Here is a 14,381-nt window from a genome sequence, read left to right on the forward strand (position 1 = left end):
GGCCTTGTCCTCATGAACTTGAGCAACATCTCTGGGCTCTAGCCAATGCCTGTCCCAAACGAGAGGACTGAGACCCAGACTGAGAAGTGACCTGCCCCACACTCCCACGCTCGCCACTTAGTGAGTTAGCGGCAGAGCTGAGGAGGCCAGGAGCCCAGTTTCCAGCTCCTGCCATTGTCTTATACCTGCGCTCTTTCTCAGATCCAGGTAAGCCTTCTTTTTTGTTTGCCCCCACCCCCGGTTTTTAAGCCACTGTTTCTCAGTCTAGTTGTAGGGCGCAGCCCCCTGGCCCAGGCTGGTATTGAGTCTTCCCCACCCCCACCCCCGAGGCAGTCGGTTGCGGCTGCTCTCATTGGCTGCCGACCACATGCCGGCTGCCAGCTACTCACGGTAGCACACGGCAGCCCATGGCAGCACATAGCAGCTCACACCGAGCTCCGACTGCTCATGGCAGCCCAGCTCCAAGGAGAGCCAATGTTCACAGTCTTAGCTGTAGAGGGCGCAGCTCACTGGCCCATGTGGGAATCGAACCGGTGACCTGGGTGTTAGGAGCACAGCCCTCCAATCACCTGAGCCACCGGGCCACCCCCAGATAAACCTTCTTATCTGGCTTAACAAAGTGGTAGTCTGTCGATTTTGATGGCAAGTATATTTTGAGTTAAGGAACAATATAGGGTGGGTCTCATTCCCAGACTAAGTTGGGTGGGTGGAAATGCTCTCATCAGAGCCCTCCTTCCCCACCCCAGCCAGTCACTCTCTGGGACCAGATCACCCGTGTCCTCCTCTGACCTCTCCTTATTTCATCCTGGGCCTCCGCCACTCTGTCCATCAGCAGCCTGGCAAGCGGATCAGATCAATGGGCAGCAGAGCCACTGCCCACACAGGAGCCCGTCTGGCGGCTCAAGGACCATGTCCATCCAGCCAGTCCCAACAGCCGCATGAGGCTCCCAAAGGGCAAGCACAAGAGGCCCTTCCTCTGACGACCCTCAGCACCCCTACTGGGGCCTAGCAACCCCATGAGTTGAGAGCTGTTCCCTGGTTGTCAGTTCCAAAGGCCATGGGGCTTTCTCGCTCCCAGACCCTCAGTGTGGCCACAGAGGAGGGGTGAGGACCTCCTCAAATACAGGGCCAGGCAGCCTACGCTGTGAGAAGCTGCTTCCTCAGGTACCTCTCCTCCCCTAAACACTAAAACTGGTAGGCAAAACCTCTGCCTCCTCCCCACCCCATCGCTGCCCACCAGTGTTGAGACTGGATATGTATGCATGCACCATGCACCCCACATGCCCATGCACACACACCTCAGCTTTGCCTGGGGGTGGGGAGAGTTAGGTTCTGCAGCATCCATCCTAAAGCCCCTACTGGGATGAGGCTGAGTCCTACACTGGGAAAGGGCTGAAAGTAATACATCAGAGGAAACACCAAGTTTCTAGGTGGGACAGGCCTGGGGACAAGGGAACATGGCTCACCCCGCTCCACTCTGTGGCCTAGCTGTCGAAGCATGTCTCTGGTGGGTCTCCCTCTACTTCTCTCTCCTTTGTCTGTCCACCTGGTCCTCAAAGGTTTCTTGGAAGGTAGGCGGACAGGGGGCTGGGCCAGGGTTCCCCAGTCATCTGGTTTCATTCAAGCTTCCCTTAGGAGAGGTCTGTGTTTTCCAGACCTAGATCCCCTTTCCGCTCAAAAACCTGACACACTAAAGCCCCCTCCCTGTGCCTTTCACCCTGCAGGGCCATCCCTTCCCTGTCCAGCAGTTGCATTTAACTTAGGTGCATGGAATTCCCTCAAATCACTTAAACACAATCCTCCTCTTCCTGCAGGTAGGGAGGAGGCCCTCAGGCGGGAATGCATGTGAAAAACCCTGGTCTTTGGGATAAGGAGCCTGATAATTAGACTCTGCTAGTTCTCTGAATGCCCATCTCGTTGCTAGATGGGATGTGGCCCAATTCATGAATCGCTTAATAAAGCCAATTACATTTTCAAATTAAAAAAAAATAATAATCTGATAGGTTTCAAAAGATGAGTTCCACTTCCTGCACAAACTCTGGAGACCCACTTCTCTCACTCAGGGCGCCTCTCCCGTAGCACTGCCGTCAGAGAACACAGGCTGTGTTAATGGAGCTCCGTTCACTCAGCATGTGTGTGTGGGGTGGGGGCGCTAATAGCTTTCCATCTACTAATGCCCAGCTCCTCTCCACTCTGGCTCACGGTACTCCCCTGACAGCTGTCTTTGCCCAGCACTTCTGTTAGAAGCCAGAACAACTGCCTGGTATAATGGCAACTTGGCCTGTTGTTTTCAGCACCCCCAGGAAGGACTAAGTGGGGGGTGCGGGGGAAAGCAGAGAAGAGGGCGATGTATGTCTGCTCAGACTGCCTGGCACCACTGTGGTCTCGCCTACTGGGACCCAGATTCTCATTGCTGGTCCTACTGCCTCCTGCCTGGGAACTCACTCATCTTCCTTCTGAAGTGCAGCCAGCAGCACCTGGACCCCACTCTGAGCCTAAAGGGCAGTTTTCCAGCCAGGGAAAGGGATGTGGTGCCTGAGCTGACACCCTGCCCACTCAGGGTGTCTCACTTCCTGGGGACACTGCAGGCACAGTGGGGCAGATGACACTTAAACCACCAGCCTCACAGCTCTCTTTGCACAGGAGGAGCTTAAGGGCAGGACCTGGGGGCCTCAGAAGGAGCTGGGCAGGCTCCTCTGTGCCTTCCTTGCTAGTTTTTGTCTCAAGTTTCTGGCCTCATATTATTGGCACACCCCTCCTTCCTCAATTCCTCTTTCACTTGCTAGGACTCAAGCAACATCATCTGTTTGTAGATAAACCAGATATAGAGCTGAGAGAAACAACACTTAGACAGAGAAGGGGAGAGGCAGTGCAGAGGTTTGTTTCTTTAAGGCCCAGATGCTGGCTTTTTGTCAAGGGCAGAGCCTTTGTAGACAGTCACAGATGACTGAGAGTCAAACTAGCCCAACCCCTCTTGATGGAGCCCAACCCACTAAGGCCCAATGAGAAGGTTTTCCCATGGCCACAGAACCACACAGTAATAGACTTGCGACTAGAACTTCCATCCTGCCTGGTCTCACAGCAATGGGCTCTGCCTCATCAGGGTGGCCATCTTCTGCGTCTTCCCACCCCAGAGAGTAGCCCGGCCTCAAGGAGAAGACCTCAGACCAGGAGTCTCCAAGCGTGGACTCTTGTTCCAGCTCTGCACCAATGGGCCACCTCACCTTGGAGAAGCTATTTGTCCTCTCTAGGCTGTAGTTTCCCTTCTATAGAATTGACTGGACAGGGGAGGGCTGGACTGGGTGGTCCCTGAAGTCCTGTCCTCTCTGAACTGTGTGTCACATGTAGCGTGTGGGTTTGGGTAGCACTGGGCTGGGTTGGGCCCTGACTCTCTGTCTCTCTCCGGCCAGTGACGAGGACAACAAGCCCCTGCAGGGCAGCCAGACATCCCTGGACGGCACCATCAAGCAGCAGGAGAGTGACGACAGCCTGGTAGACTACGGTGAGGGCGGCGAGGGTCAGTTCAATGAGGACGGCTCCTTCATCGGCCAGTACACAGTCAAAAAGGACAAGGAGGAGACTGAGGGCAACGAAAGCTCAGAGGCCACATCACCCGTCAATGCCATCTATTCTCTGGCCTAACAGCCCCCCAGGCAAAGCCACTGCTTTGCAAGTAGGAGGAGGGGAGAGGGGGAGATGAAGCTACCACCACCTTCAGGACAAGGGTACAACGTGGGGGTCTGCCAAGCTGTGAGGACCACTGACCACCCAGCCAACCACAAGCCCCTCCCAATGACCCCCCACATCTGGGTGCCACCTGTGTGGGAGAGCGAGAGCCACGGCCAAGCTCAGCTGGAGGGAGCCCGGGCCCCGTGCTCAGCCTGATAACCATCCTCAGCCTTCTACCCACACTGCCCACCCTTAACCTCTGACACACACTCACCAGTTTCTTCTGTTGGTTCTGATACTTTTCACTCTTTTATTTTTGCTTTGTGCATCTTCCCCTCCAGACCCAATGTCTCCATTTTCTTTTCCATTTGAAGAACTATCCCTGGAAAAAGAATAGGTGGATTCTTTCCCAGAAAACTGCAAAGATAGGCAAAAAGGATTGGTCTGTAAAAGAACATACAGAAAAGGTGCAGTATTCAAACCACGCTGCCCCAATGCATTTCCAAAGGATGCCTTTCTCGCCACATGCCTCCCCTGCCCGCGACCCATCCGCCTCAGCCTTGTCAGTTGCTAAGCTGGGCTTGGCTCCTTTCTGGAAAGTGACAGTATTTTTGGCAGGGATAGGGTGGGCAGGTCTCCTTGCCTTGCTCTGGCTCATTTGGGAGGTGAGCCTACCTCTTGCTCCTCACTCGTACCCTGCCCCTTCCTCCAGAGTGTCCAAGACAAAAGTGGCACTGACGCTGATGAAGGAGTTTGAGGAACAGCAGTGACACTGATGGAAAGGACTTCAACTCCAGGGACCATGTACCTCAAGCAGAAGAAAATCAGGCATCTGGTCCCTGGGGAGCCTTGCTCACCTCAAGAGAAGAAGAAGGCTGGGCTTCCTCATCAGTGAAAACCAGGATACAGGAGAGAGGGCCACACGCACTGCATCCAGAGTGGAGGGTGCCCCCCACCTGGTCAGGGGTCTACACTGTTGCCCTCGAGATAGAACCCTGTATTGCAGAAGTTTTGCTGGTGTGTTTAGGGGGTAAAGTACTGCTCCCCCTTTCACCTCTAGCAGGTATCATCTCTTTGGTCAGTTCTGTATGACGTCGAAACTGTGTGGATGGGGCCCTATTGGCCCAACACTGAGCCAGTGTGTCCTTTCTTTCGGGTATTTACATATCAGGAGACCCTGCGGGGACACCGCACTAGCAGTGCTGTGAAGCCTGGCCTGGAGGACTCAGTGCTGTTCGAATGCCTTATGCAGCTCTGATCTGTCCCTGTAGTTCCCAGGTTCCCAGCCCCTCCATGCAAGCCTTGAAGCCTCCAGCAGTGTCTGTCTCAAGGAGAACGGAGCGGCCTATGCAAACATCACGGCAGAATCAGAAGCAGCCACTCGACACATGCCCTGCAAGCTGTTGCCCCAGATGGATACACTCGCAGCCCTGCAGTTCTCAGAGACCGAAGGCGCTGCCTTCATCTACCCTACCTAATCCACTTTTGAAACCAAAGGTACCCAGCCTCCGAGGAGAGAGATCGTGAGCCTAAGAGTAACCCTGTAGCTGTGGCTGCAGCATCAGTTTCAGGAGGAGGGGGAAGCTGACACTAGTAATGGGCCACCTGCCACTTACACAACCTCTGATTTCAGCCTCCAGCTGCTTGCCAGGGGTCCTGGGCAGGGAGGGACAGGGCTGTGTCCTTTAGAGATTTTATTAAAGCATCATTTGCCATGTGTTTGAGCCGCAAAGGTATTAGCAATGTTTGGTTTGCATCACTCAGTAACCAGTCAGTGAAGGTCAAGCCCATAGGTACACATACTCTGTCTGCAGGTAAGAAACCATAGCCCAGAGCTGAGCCAATTATATTGTTTAAACCTGAGAGCAAGTAACGTCCTTTGGCCCCAGCCATGGCTAGATTTGCTTCCTGGAAGCCCAAGGGGTAGCTCTCTCATGGTGACAGGGGACAAGGTGAATAGCAGGGAGCTGGGAAGTGAGCTCAAGTCCCCTCCCCTGGCTATCCTTTGATACCTTCTTGGACATAGCTGGGTATTCCGGCAACCTAGGCCCAGGGTCCCTGAAGGGTATGTCAGGAAGTATGCCTGTGAGCTGAATGAAAGGACTGGCCTTTTCAGGAAACACTGGATCTGAGCAGGGTGGTCACTTTCTCAGGTCCTGAGTCCATGTTGCACCAAACACACCAGTGAACTTGTTACACTGAAAACAATCTCTTAGGGCAAGAAAGACTGTGAGAGGTCATTGTACCCATCCCCGTGCCTCTAGAAGGTCTGCTGTGCAACTGATGACCAGGGGAGGGCTTCTGCTACCAGAAGCCCTTGGAGAGGGTCTTGGGGAGAGGTGATTCCTCAGCCTGTCTTTGCTCCTTGTTCATGTCCTGCCAGGCTCTGTACCGTCCCCCGTCATGTATGAAGACAGCGCCGTCAGCCCTATCATGAGGCTGCCCACACCACCACGCCATCACAGCCTTCCTGGCAGGCAAGAGCAAACCTGGGCCTGAAGAACCACATTGTCCCAAAGCAAAGATGGCAAGTGCTGAGAGATCTGTGGGTTGTAGTGTTAAGGTTAAGGAGGAGCCCTTCCAGGGAGAGGAGGTTCCATTTTCCGTGGCGCCCAGGCCAGAGTCCATCCAGCTCGCAGGAAAGCATATTGTTCCACATTCCCTTTCACCTGGGGCTCTCCAGCACCCACCCCAAACAACCCACGATGATGTCAGTGGGGGGTGATACCACTGGTGCTTCAGCCTTTCTGGCAAGGGGGTCAGAGGGAAAAAGTGTCAGTCATCTCATAGTGCCCTGAAATTCCATTGCCTGGTCTGTGATCCCACTATGTGCTTGGCCAGAAGAGCTGTGGCTCCCTGTGCCCTCATTTTGTCTGGTGATTTGCTCAGCACATATATACTTTGAACATGGAGTGCAAGCCAGGCTCTGAGCCACGGATACCCCGGTGAAGAGTCATGTGTAGCCCCTGCCCTCTCCGGGCTGACAGTCCTCGACATGAGTCTTGGGACACAGTGGCATTGATTGGGAGCACTCTGAGCATGTAAGCCACCAATGGAATGGCCCCAGGCTCAAAGGGAGAAGCCTCAGAGGGAGAACTTGGTCTGCAAGGCTGGGCAAGACGGCATCAAAACCTACAGGGGCATTTGAGGGACAGTCCTGCCTTCTGAGCTTCTGCTTTGCCCCTCTGGGCAAGTGGCTTAACCTGTCTGTATTTTGGTGCCTCAGTCTCCCCTATTTAGTCCCTCCTTGAATATCTCTCCCCCACAGAGGGGCATGGGCCCACCCGATGGAGAAAGGAGGCCAGTGTGGGGAATACATCACTACAGGGCCCGGGGACAGCTGCCTCCCACTTTGCCTGCGTTACAGAGAGTGGGAACTAGTCTTTCTTACTTTGCTTTTGAGGAGATAGCCGAGTCTAAGCTAAAGGGAAAACCAGACTAGCTCCTTCCCTTGTCCACTGCTTTTGCCTTGAGAGGTTGTGGATATCTGGTCACCCCCTCTCTGGCAAGTCCCAAGGTCTGGAGAAGTGTCCACGTGTCCGAGAAGCAGCCAGTGCCAATATTGCTCACCCTGCAAGGGGTGTCTGCCACCTGGGCCCAGACAGTGCTTTCATAGTTTCCCTGAACACAGTTGGCCTTAGCAAAGGGGTGGAAACAGATCCAAGGATATTTGTGGGTTTCCCAACTAGGGAACTGTCTCCCCACACACACAGCCAGCACCCACACATGGGCTCACCCACACATTGGCACACACCGCAGACCAAGGCCCCACTGCAGGGCAGCCACTCAGGGGGAACGGTATAGATTACGACACTGTCTTGGAGAAGGTGATTCTACATCCAGGCCCGCTAGAGATGCGAAGGCCTTCATGGGGTACAGTGCACAACTTGGGGCAGGGAGAAGAGACTGCCCGGGCTGGGGCCCCTTTGGGTGATTTCAGAGGGCAAAACCAAGAGAGAACAAGTCTGATGCAAAGGAGAGGCAACCTTCCCCAGTAACAATACAGGCAATGGCTCTATAAGGCTCCTGGAGCCCTGTGCAGAATCAGAGCCAAATCAGAGCATTTACAAACAGCCCTGTGACAGAAGGAGTGGGGATTTAACACACTTTTGCCTGTCTTTGCAAGGCTACTTCAGTAACATTGAAGAGGTGAGGCTCCTTGAGCTTTTGGTCAGTGGGGCTGGTACCAGAGAACCACTTCTCAGTGGGAGGGCAGCAGGTTCCTGGGACACCTCGGTCACCACACCGGCAGCCCCTGCCAAACAGGTCCACTAAACGGAAATCACCCTGTAGATCTGGTTGAGCTTTGCGTGGTGACCTAGGAATACCATGTTGGAGGTCTTTGATTTAAAAAAAAAATCAGAGGAGTCAGGAGTCAAACCAATGAAACAGAGCTCGAAATACCAGGAGACTTAATGTTCTGGGCAGAGTCCACCTCCTGGGCAGCCTTCTCTCTTAAACCAGGCAGCAGTGACCATGGCAGTTCAGACCAACCTCGCAGCTGTCCCCAGCCTTTCCAGCCCAAGCCAGAACAGCACGCTTTCCTTCCCTCCCCTACTAAGAATGGACCTTCCTGAGACAGGTTCTGAGAAGGATTCAAAGGAAGGGTGGATAACCATCCAGGGAAGCCACAAGACCCCACTAAACAGTGTCTCAAAACCAGTGCTCCTCAGTCAGTATGTAAGTATTAAATGGACGTTCCATAATAATAAGGATGGAAATGAAATATGTACAAAGGTGTCTAGCTTAGGATCGCTTCAGATTTCATCATGTGAAGGAATCACAAAGCTGATCTAATTGAAATGACTCATTGTACAGACAAGGACGCTAAAATCTGGGAAGGTGAAGGGACTTGCCCAGGGTCACACAGTTAGTAAACCAAGGTGAGGTTGGGCTTGCATTCGGGCCCTCCAACTCCTTTGCCAGTGTCCTTGCTTCTCACCCCCGCTGCCTTCTTGGAAACAGGTGTCCTGACCTCTGTCCTGCTGGATCACCCTCTCATACTCCTTTACCACGTCTCCCACATCTTCCCAAAATGACAGACAAAGGATTTTTCTGAGTCCAAGATCAGTGTGTGATAACCTGTGGTATTAAGGGCAGACCCAAGCCAGGAGAAGGGTGATGAGGTGACTGGCGTCTGTCACTGTGAAGCCTAGAATTGTCTCCTGCTCATAACACGTCGAGCGCCAGCATGCTGTGCCCCCTGGAAGTGAGGGCATAAGGACCTCTCACCACTCCACCTTGGCTGCTGGGTGCAGAGGGGCAGCAGCGCCCGTTGAAGCTCTGCCACCCTGGGATTTGCTGGGCTGGAGCTCAGCACATGTAAAGACTTCAGCGAAGCAATAAACACAAAAGTCTGCAAAAAGAAATCCAGAATTTTGTGCACTGCTCTGTTTCTTTTTCAAAAACGATGCAGATCAGATGACCCTGTCCCACCCCTTTTTCTGATCCTCAAATGCCACATCCTCAGTGTTCTCCTTCCAGCTCTTTGCCAATTTCTTCATACCGCTCCTGAGCTGAGCCTGTCGCCTATGACGCGTCTGCCTTCTGTCCTGGTCCCACCCAACCCACCTTGGACCCCGGAGGACCTCTTGCTGTGTACCCCGCCCCCCAACACACACATTTCCCCCCACCATCCCAATTTGTTCCTCTCAGTAGGGAAATGTTTTCCCAATGTCCCCATCCCTTATCACATGCACAAACCCACAAATTGTCTGATATGTTTTTCATTGGTTAAATATTTAACTCACCATGGCAGACCTTGTTTTAACCCCTCTCACGTCGTGTTCTTTCCTTTTTGCGAGTTATTTTGCATTAACCAATGTCAGTGACAGATGCGTCTCTGAGGGTGTCACACGACCTTCAGCAGGGAAGGCATCTGGGCGGTGGAGGACCACCTAACACATGGACTTATAAACCGACTGCATGAGCAATGAAAAGGCCAAATTATCCAGAATTGTTTTTGAATCACTGTAAAAAAAAGAAAAAAACAAACACAAAACTGATTTCTTTTGTATAGAGAACACTAAACGTATAATAAAAATTGTTCAAAACGGACTCTGGCCATTTTGTTAATTTTCCTTGATAGGTGCAAGAGGGGTGTCAGGGGGTTAATGACAGGAACAAATCAAAGTGTTCTTCATGGGAATACACTTTCCAAATTTTGTGATACCAGCTCCCATCTTGAAGTTGGTCTTATTCTGGAAAACTCATTGGCACAATTTGTGTGAATTAGAGTGACTGATACAGGAATGTGTACAGCCAGGAGACCCCCCTAAATTAGCGCAACTGTATATATGCTCACACACCATTGAAGGGGCCATGTTTGGGATGCTGGAAGGAGAGAAACAGGCAAAGCCACTCCTCTTTCTGCACCTCTACCCTTAGACGGGAAAACACTGCATTGTGCCTGGCACAGAAGGCATTTCATATTGCTGAATAATTAAAACTACTTACACCAAACCAAGCCCCTCTCAATAGACTCAAAGGAATCTCAACCAACAAGCAAATAGAAAAGGGAAAGAAACAGAGCGGGTCGTGTTGGTCGAAGGGAGCTGTTTTTGTGCTAGTTCTCACTAAGGAGTAGCTGAAGAACATCACCCAGGCAGGATGAATAGCGAGGGACCCCAGGCATTGTAACCCCCTCCCTTTCCTCAGGGTGATGTGGGGCTAGAAAGTGGTCAGGGCTAAGAGGTGGTTCTGCTCATGTAGGAAGATAACTGATAGTTTATAGACAGTAATGGGGAAAAAGGGCAAAAGAATTTCACTGAGAAGGCAGACCCAATTCTCTTAGATACTAAGAACCACCAAGTAACTATCCAACCCACCTGTGTTTACTCTCCCTTCAAAAGTCCTCAGAACAGAGCACTAATGTGAGGCATTATTGCTTCATTCGATTAAAATTAGACCTTCTTTCCAGATTTGGCTCCTCCTGAATTGTTGGATAACTCATTGGGTATGTCATACAACACCTCTAAACCTCCCTACTCACTCCTTGGAATATGAGAAAGATTTTTTTCTCATCACTCTCAAGTTCACAGGCTCTCTGAAATTTGTCCCTCGTATCCATTGGCACTGTCCCACCATTAGACCAAGCCCTCATCCTCAACTGACAGTCTCCTTGCCTCCTGTGTTGCCTACTCCGCCTGTAACTGTAGCCACATGGGTAGTCTAAAACACAAATCTGCATGTGACTCCTTTTCCTGAAACCTTTCAGTTTGCTGCAATAGGGTCAACTCTAAACTCCTTGGTTTGGCATCTCAGACCTTTTGTGATCTGACCCTTACCTCTACAGTCTCATTTTTCACCACTCCTCACATGTACCCTAAATTCTAGCCATTCCAAACTATTTCCAGATCCCCCTGACATGCAATTTCTCATACTTCTCAGCTTTTGCAATTTAATTCAGCTTAAAACCTACTCTATGCCAATTAATGATGTAATTAATAATCTACTCTAGACCAATTAATGATGTAAGGTAAGTAGGATAGAGTTCCAGTCCTCATGAAGCTCAGACTGTCATGGGAGACAGGCAAGTAAGCAAAAGCAATGCTTTAGTATCCAGTAAATGTGGGTTCAACAAATGCATTATGGCCCAATGGTGGGTTTGCTAGGAATGAACTCCTCTTGGCCAGCCATATCCTTGTTCTTTTGGCTAATTCGTAATCACTGGAACTGATTCTCACAGCCAGGCCTTGGAATGATTCCAGGCTCTTTTCTCTTTCCCACCTCTAAATACCTTTCTTCTTACAGATCACCTCTCCTGGGCTCCTTGAAGGCAGGCCGTGGGCTCTGTGCTGGAGCACACATCTCTAATAATCAGCTCAGGTGACAGTGTCTCAGGAAGTCTTCCCTGAGACCTGATGTGGCTTGGACAAGTACACACACACAAACTTCTGCTAAGTCTCGTTCAGATCCCCTTGCTATGCCCAGAACACCTATTTTGTGTCTCTCCTGAAGGGAGATGCACATGACATTTATCGTCTATTTGTTTCATTATTTTGTGAACATCTCAGTATAGGAGACCATTGTTTAAATCTCTGTCTGTAGGCCAGGCCTGCACAAAGCAAGAACAAAATGAATGAATATGAATGAATGAGTAAATGAATGAATGTGACAGCTGTTCCTTTGAAAGAAGTGGCTAAGTGGATTCAAGATTTTTGTGTCGTCTTCTTTGGATATTGGATATTTGGATATTGGACTTGGATATGACATTTCGAGGGCAAAGGGTGGTCCACTGGCCTAGTTTTAGAGCAGAGGCCTCCACTCAGGGACAGAAGTGAAGAGACAAGCAAGCCTCTTACTTGAAGAAAGCCAACCTCAATTCAACTGAGGCCAAACAAAAGCACTGCCTCTCTTCAGAGCCCCAGGGGCCCCCAGAATATCTGTCATCTCTCAGCCCTGTCTCCTGAAGGCTGCACCTCCCAGCCCATTAGAAATGCTAATCTCCAGTTTGGAGCTGGATTAACCGACCCAGTGGGAGGGGACAGTCATCGTCCAATCTTTATTAAGAGTGAAGGCTATACCCCCTCTTGCCCAGCTGCCCCCAAAGGGATAGAATCTGGGAATTCGTTACAGCCCCTCTCATCAAGACAGCCTCTACTGTTCAACACCATAAGGTGGAAGAAGGCAGGGGAGGGCCCATGTCAGCTTCCCCCTCCGCACTTAATGCATCAGAGCCCATTTGTTTGATGTCAGTTCCTGCTGGAGCATGCGGAGCAAGCAGTGGGCCTCAGAGCAATTTGGAGCCACAGCTGCGGCCCAACAGCACAGCCCCAACCCCCACTCCCACCCCCATCCCTGCCCTAAAACGTACTGCTGATAAGCCCCAGAACCCACAGCAGAGAAGCATGGCTTTGTGTAGACCCGCGAACAGTCTGGTAGGATCCACAAACAGACTCTCAGCTCTGGCTTGGGTTTCGTAGGAACTCAATTTACCTACATTGAGCAAGAACAGGAATTCAGACCCCTCAGCCTCACATAGGAGACCACAGCAGAGGGTGTCCTGGCTGGAGGGGAAATGTTTCACTCTGAAACAAACAAAATTACTTACTATATATTTAACATAACAACTGACACTCTAACAAGCCTGAATCCTGTTAAATGGAGGGTCCGGGGTTGTTTGTGGGCAGGGAGTTTGCAAATAGCATCAGGAGGCATCCTGTACAATGGAGGGAGAGGTTTTGGAACTCAAGGGCAGCGGTGTAGGGAACAGGTAAGGAGCAGACACAGGCAGAAGAAAAATTAGAGCAGTGACTCAAAGTGTGGCCCCTAGACCAGCAGCACAGAACCACCTGGAAACTTACAGAAATGCAAATTCTTGGGCCCCACCCCAATCTACTTTCTGTATCAGAAACTGAACTCTGTTTTTGTTTTTGTTTTTAATTTTTTTATTGGGGAATATTGGGGAACAGTGTGTTTCTCCAGGGCCCATCAGCTCTAAGTAGTTGTCCTTCAATCTAGTCGTGGAGGGCGCAGCTCAGCTCCAAATCCAGTTGCCGTTTTTCAGTCTTTAGTTGCAGGGGGCACAGCCCACCATGCCATGCGGGAATTGAACCCACAACCTTGTTGTTGAGAGCTCACGCTCTAAGCAACTAAGTTAACTGACCGCCCTGAAATCTGTTTTAAGAAAGCCTCCAGGTGATTCTGATGCCGGCTAAAGTTTGAGGACCACTAGATTTGAAGGGCACAGTGAGAAGGCTGGGCAGTTTGGGATGTGCCCCTTCCCCGTCCCCCCCAAATTGGTAGTCAAGTCTACCCACATTGATAAATTTGCTTCATGTGAGTGGATGTTTTATACAAATTAAGCAGGTCAGTGAATTCTACATCCCAATTGATGGGGGTGAAGCAGAGACCACAGGAGAATGTAGGGCTCAGAGAACAAGCCCCCAGGAATTAAATTTTGGCGAAGAGACTTTGACTTTCACTGACCACGGAATTGACAGGGACTGATGCAGAAGAGGCATCATACATTGATGTCAGAGAGGCAATAGCACACCAGATGAGATTTGGGTCGCAATACATTTGGTGACTTAAGAGGAGAAGGGGAACAAATAACGTTGATGCCCGCTGCCTGTGTGAGACAGAGAGATGTACACTCTATGCAAATGTTCTCTCCTAACCCTCACACGGGCCCTTTGGTAGCTTTATGACATGCTGCACATGAGGAACTCTGGCTCCAAATGCCTGAATCATTTGCCCAAGGTAAATGACAAAGCCAGAACTGCCAGGTCTGTCTGAATCTCAAACCTCACCTTTCACTACTGCACGTGGGTATGAACGGGCATCTCTATGAAGCATTAGCCCAACGTCTTCCAAGGCATTGTGCCAGACCAGCCCCGGCCAACTCTTCCATCTGACCCAGCAACAATTTGCCCCCTACTCCACTCTGGTGTAGCAGGATGTGCGGGCTCCTGACTCCACCCCAAGACAACCCAGAAGAGCCCTGGAGAAGGTTGTGGGTGCCCTGCAGCTCAGGACCCTGTGGTGAGGGACAGCAAAGCCATAGGTGCTCGTCCTTCTCCAAGTCTGCCTTGAGTACCAAGAAAAAGCTATGACTCTGCACATACGTCAGGCACTGCTGTGTGACTTCAGGCAGGTGACTAAACCTCTCTTAGCCTCAGTGTCATCTATAAAACTGGGGTTGTACTTGGAGCTACCTCACAGGTTATTGCAAGGATCGAATCTTTTAAAATGTGAAAAGTTCTAAGAAG

The 14,381-nt window shown here is 51.0% G+C and overlaps 1 protein-coding gene across 22 annotated transcripts in view; it reads left to right on the forward strand.

Moving 5' to 3' along the window:
* NFASC (neurofascin) overlaps positions 1-9,726 on the forward strand; it is a gene marked incomplete at its 3' end in the record, with an annotated part of 189,908 nt that extends 180,182 nt beyond the window's left edge. For all 22 annotated transcript variants that reach the window (XM_081025939.1, XM_081025960.1, XM_081025943.1 and 19 more), the window contains one exon: positions 3,411-9,726. In XM_081025939.1, the coding sequence (XP_080882065.1) occupies positions 3,411-3,642 (232 nt within the window). The remainder of the gene's footprint in view (positions 1-3,410) is intronic.
* Between the last annotated feature and the right edge of the window lie 4,655 nt (positions 9,727-14,381).

Source organism: Rhinolophus hipposideros (genome assembly GCF_964194185.1).
Source record: "Rhinolophus hipposideros genome assembly, chromosome: 19".
Taxonomy (NCBI): domain Eukaryota; kingdom Metazoa; phylum Chordata; class Mammalia; order Chiroptera; family Rhinolophidae; genus Rhinolophus; species Rhinolophus hipposideros.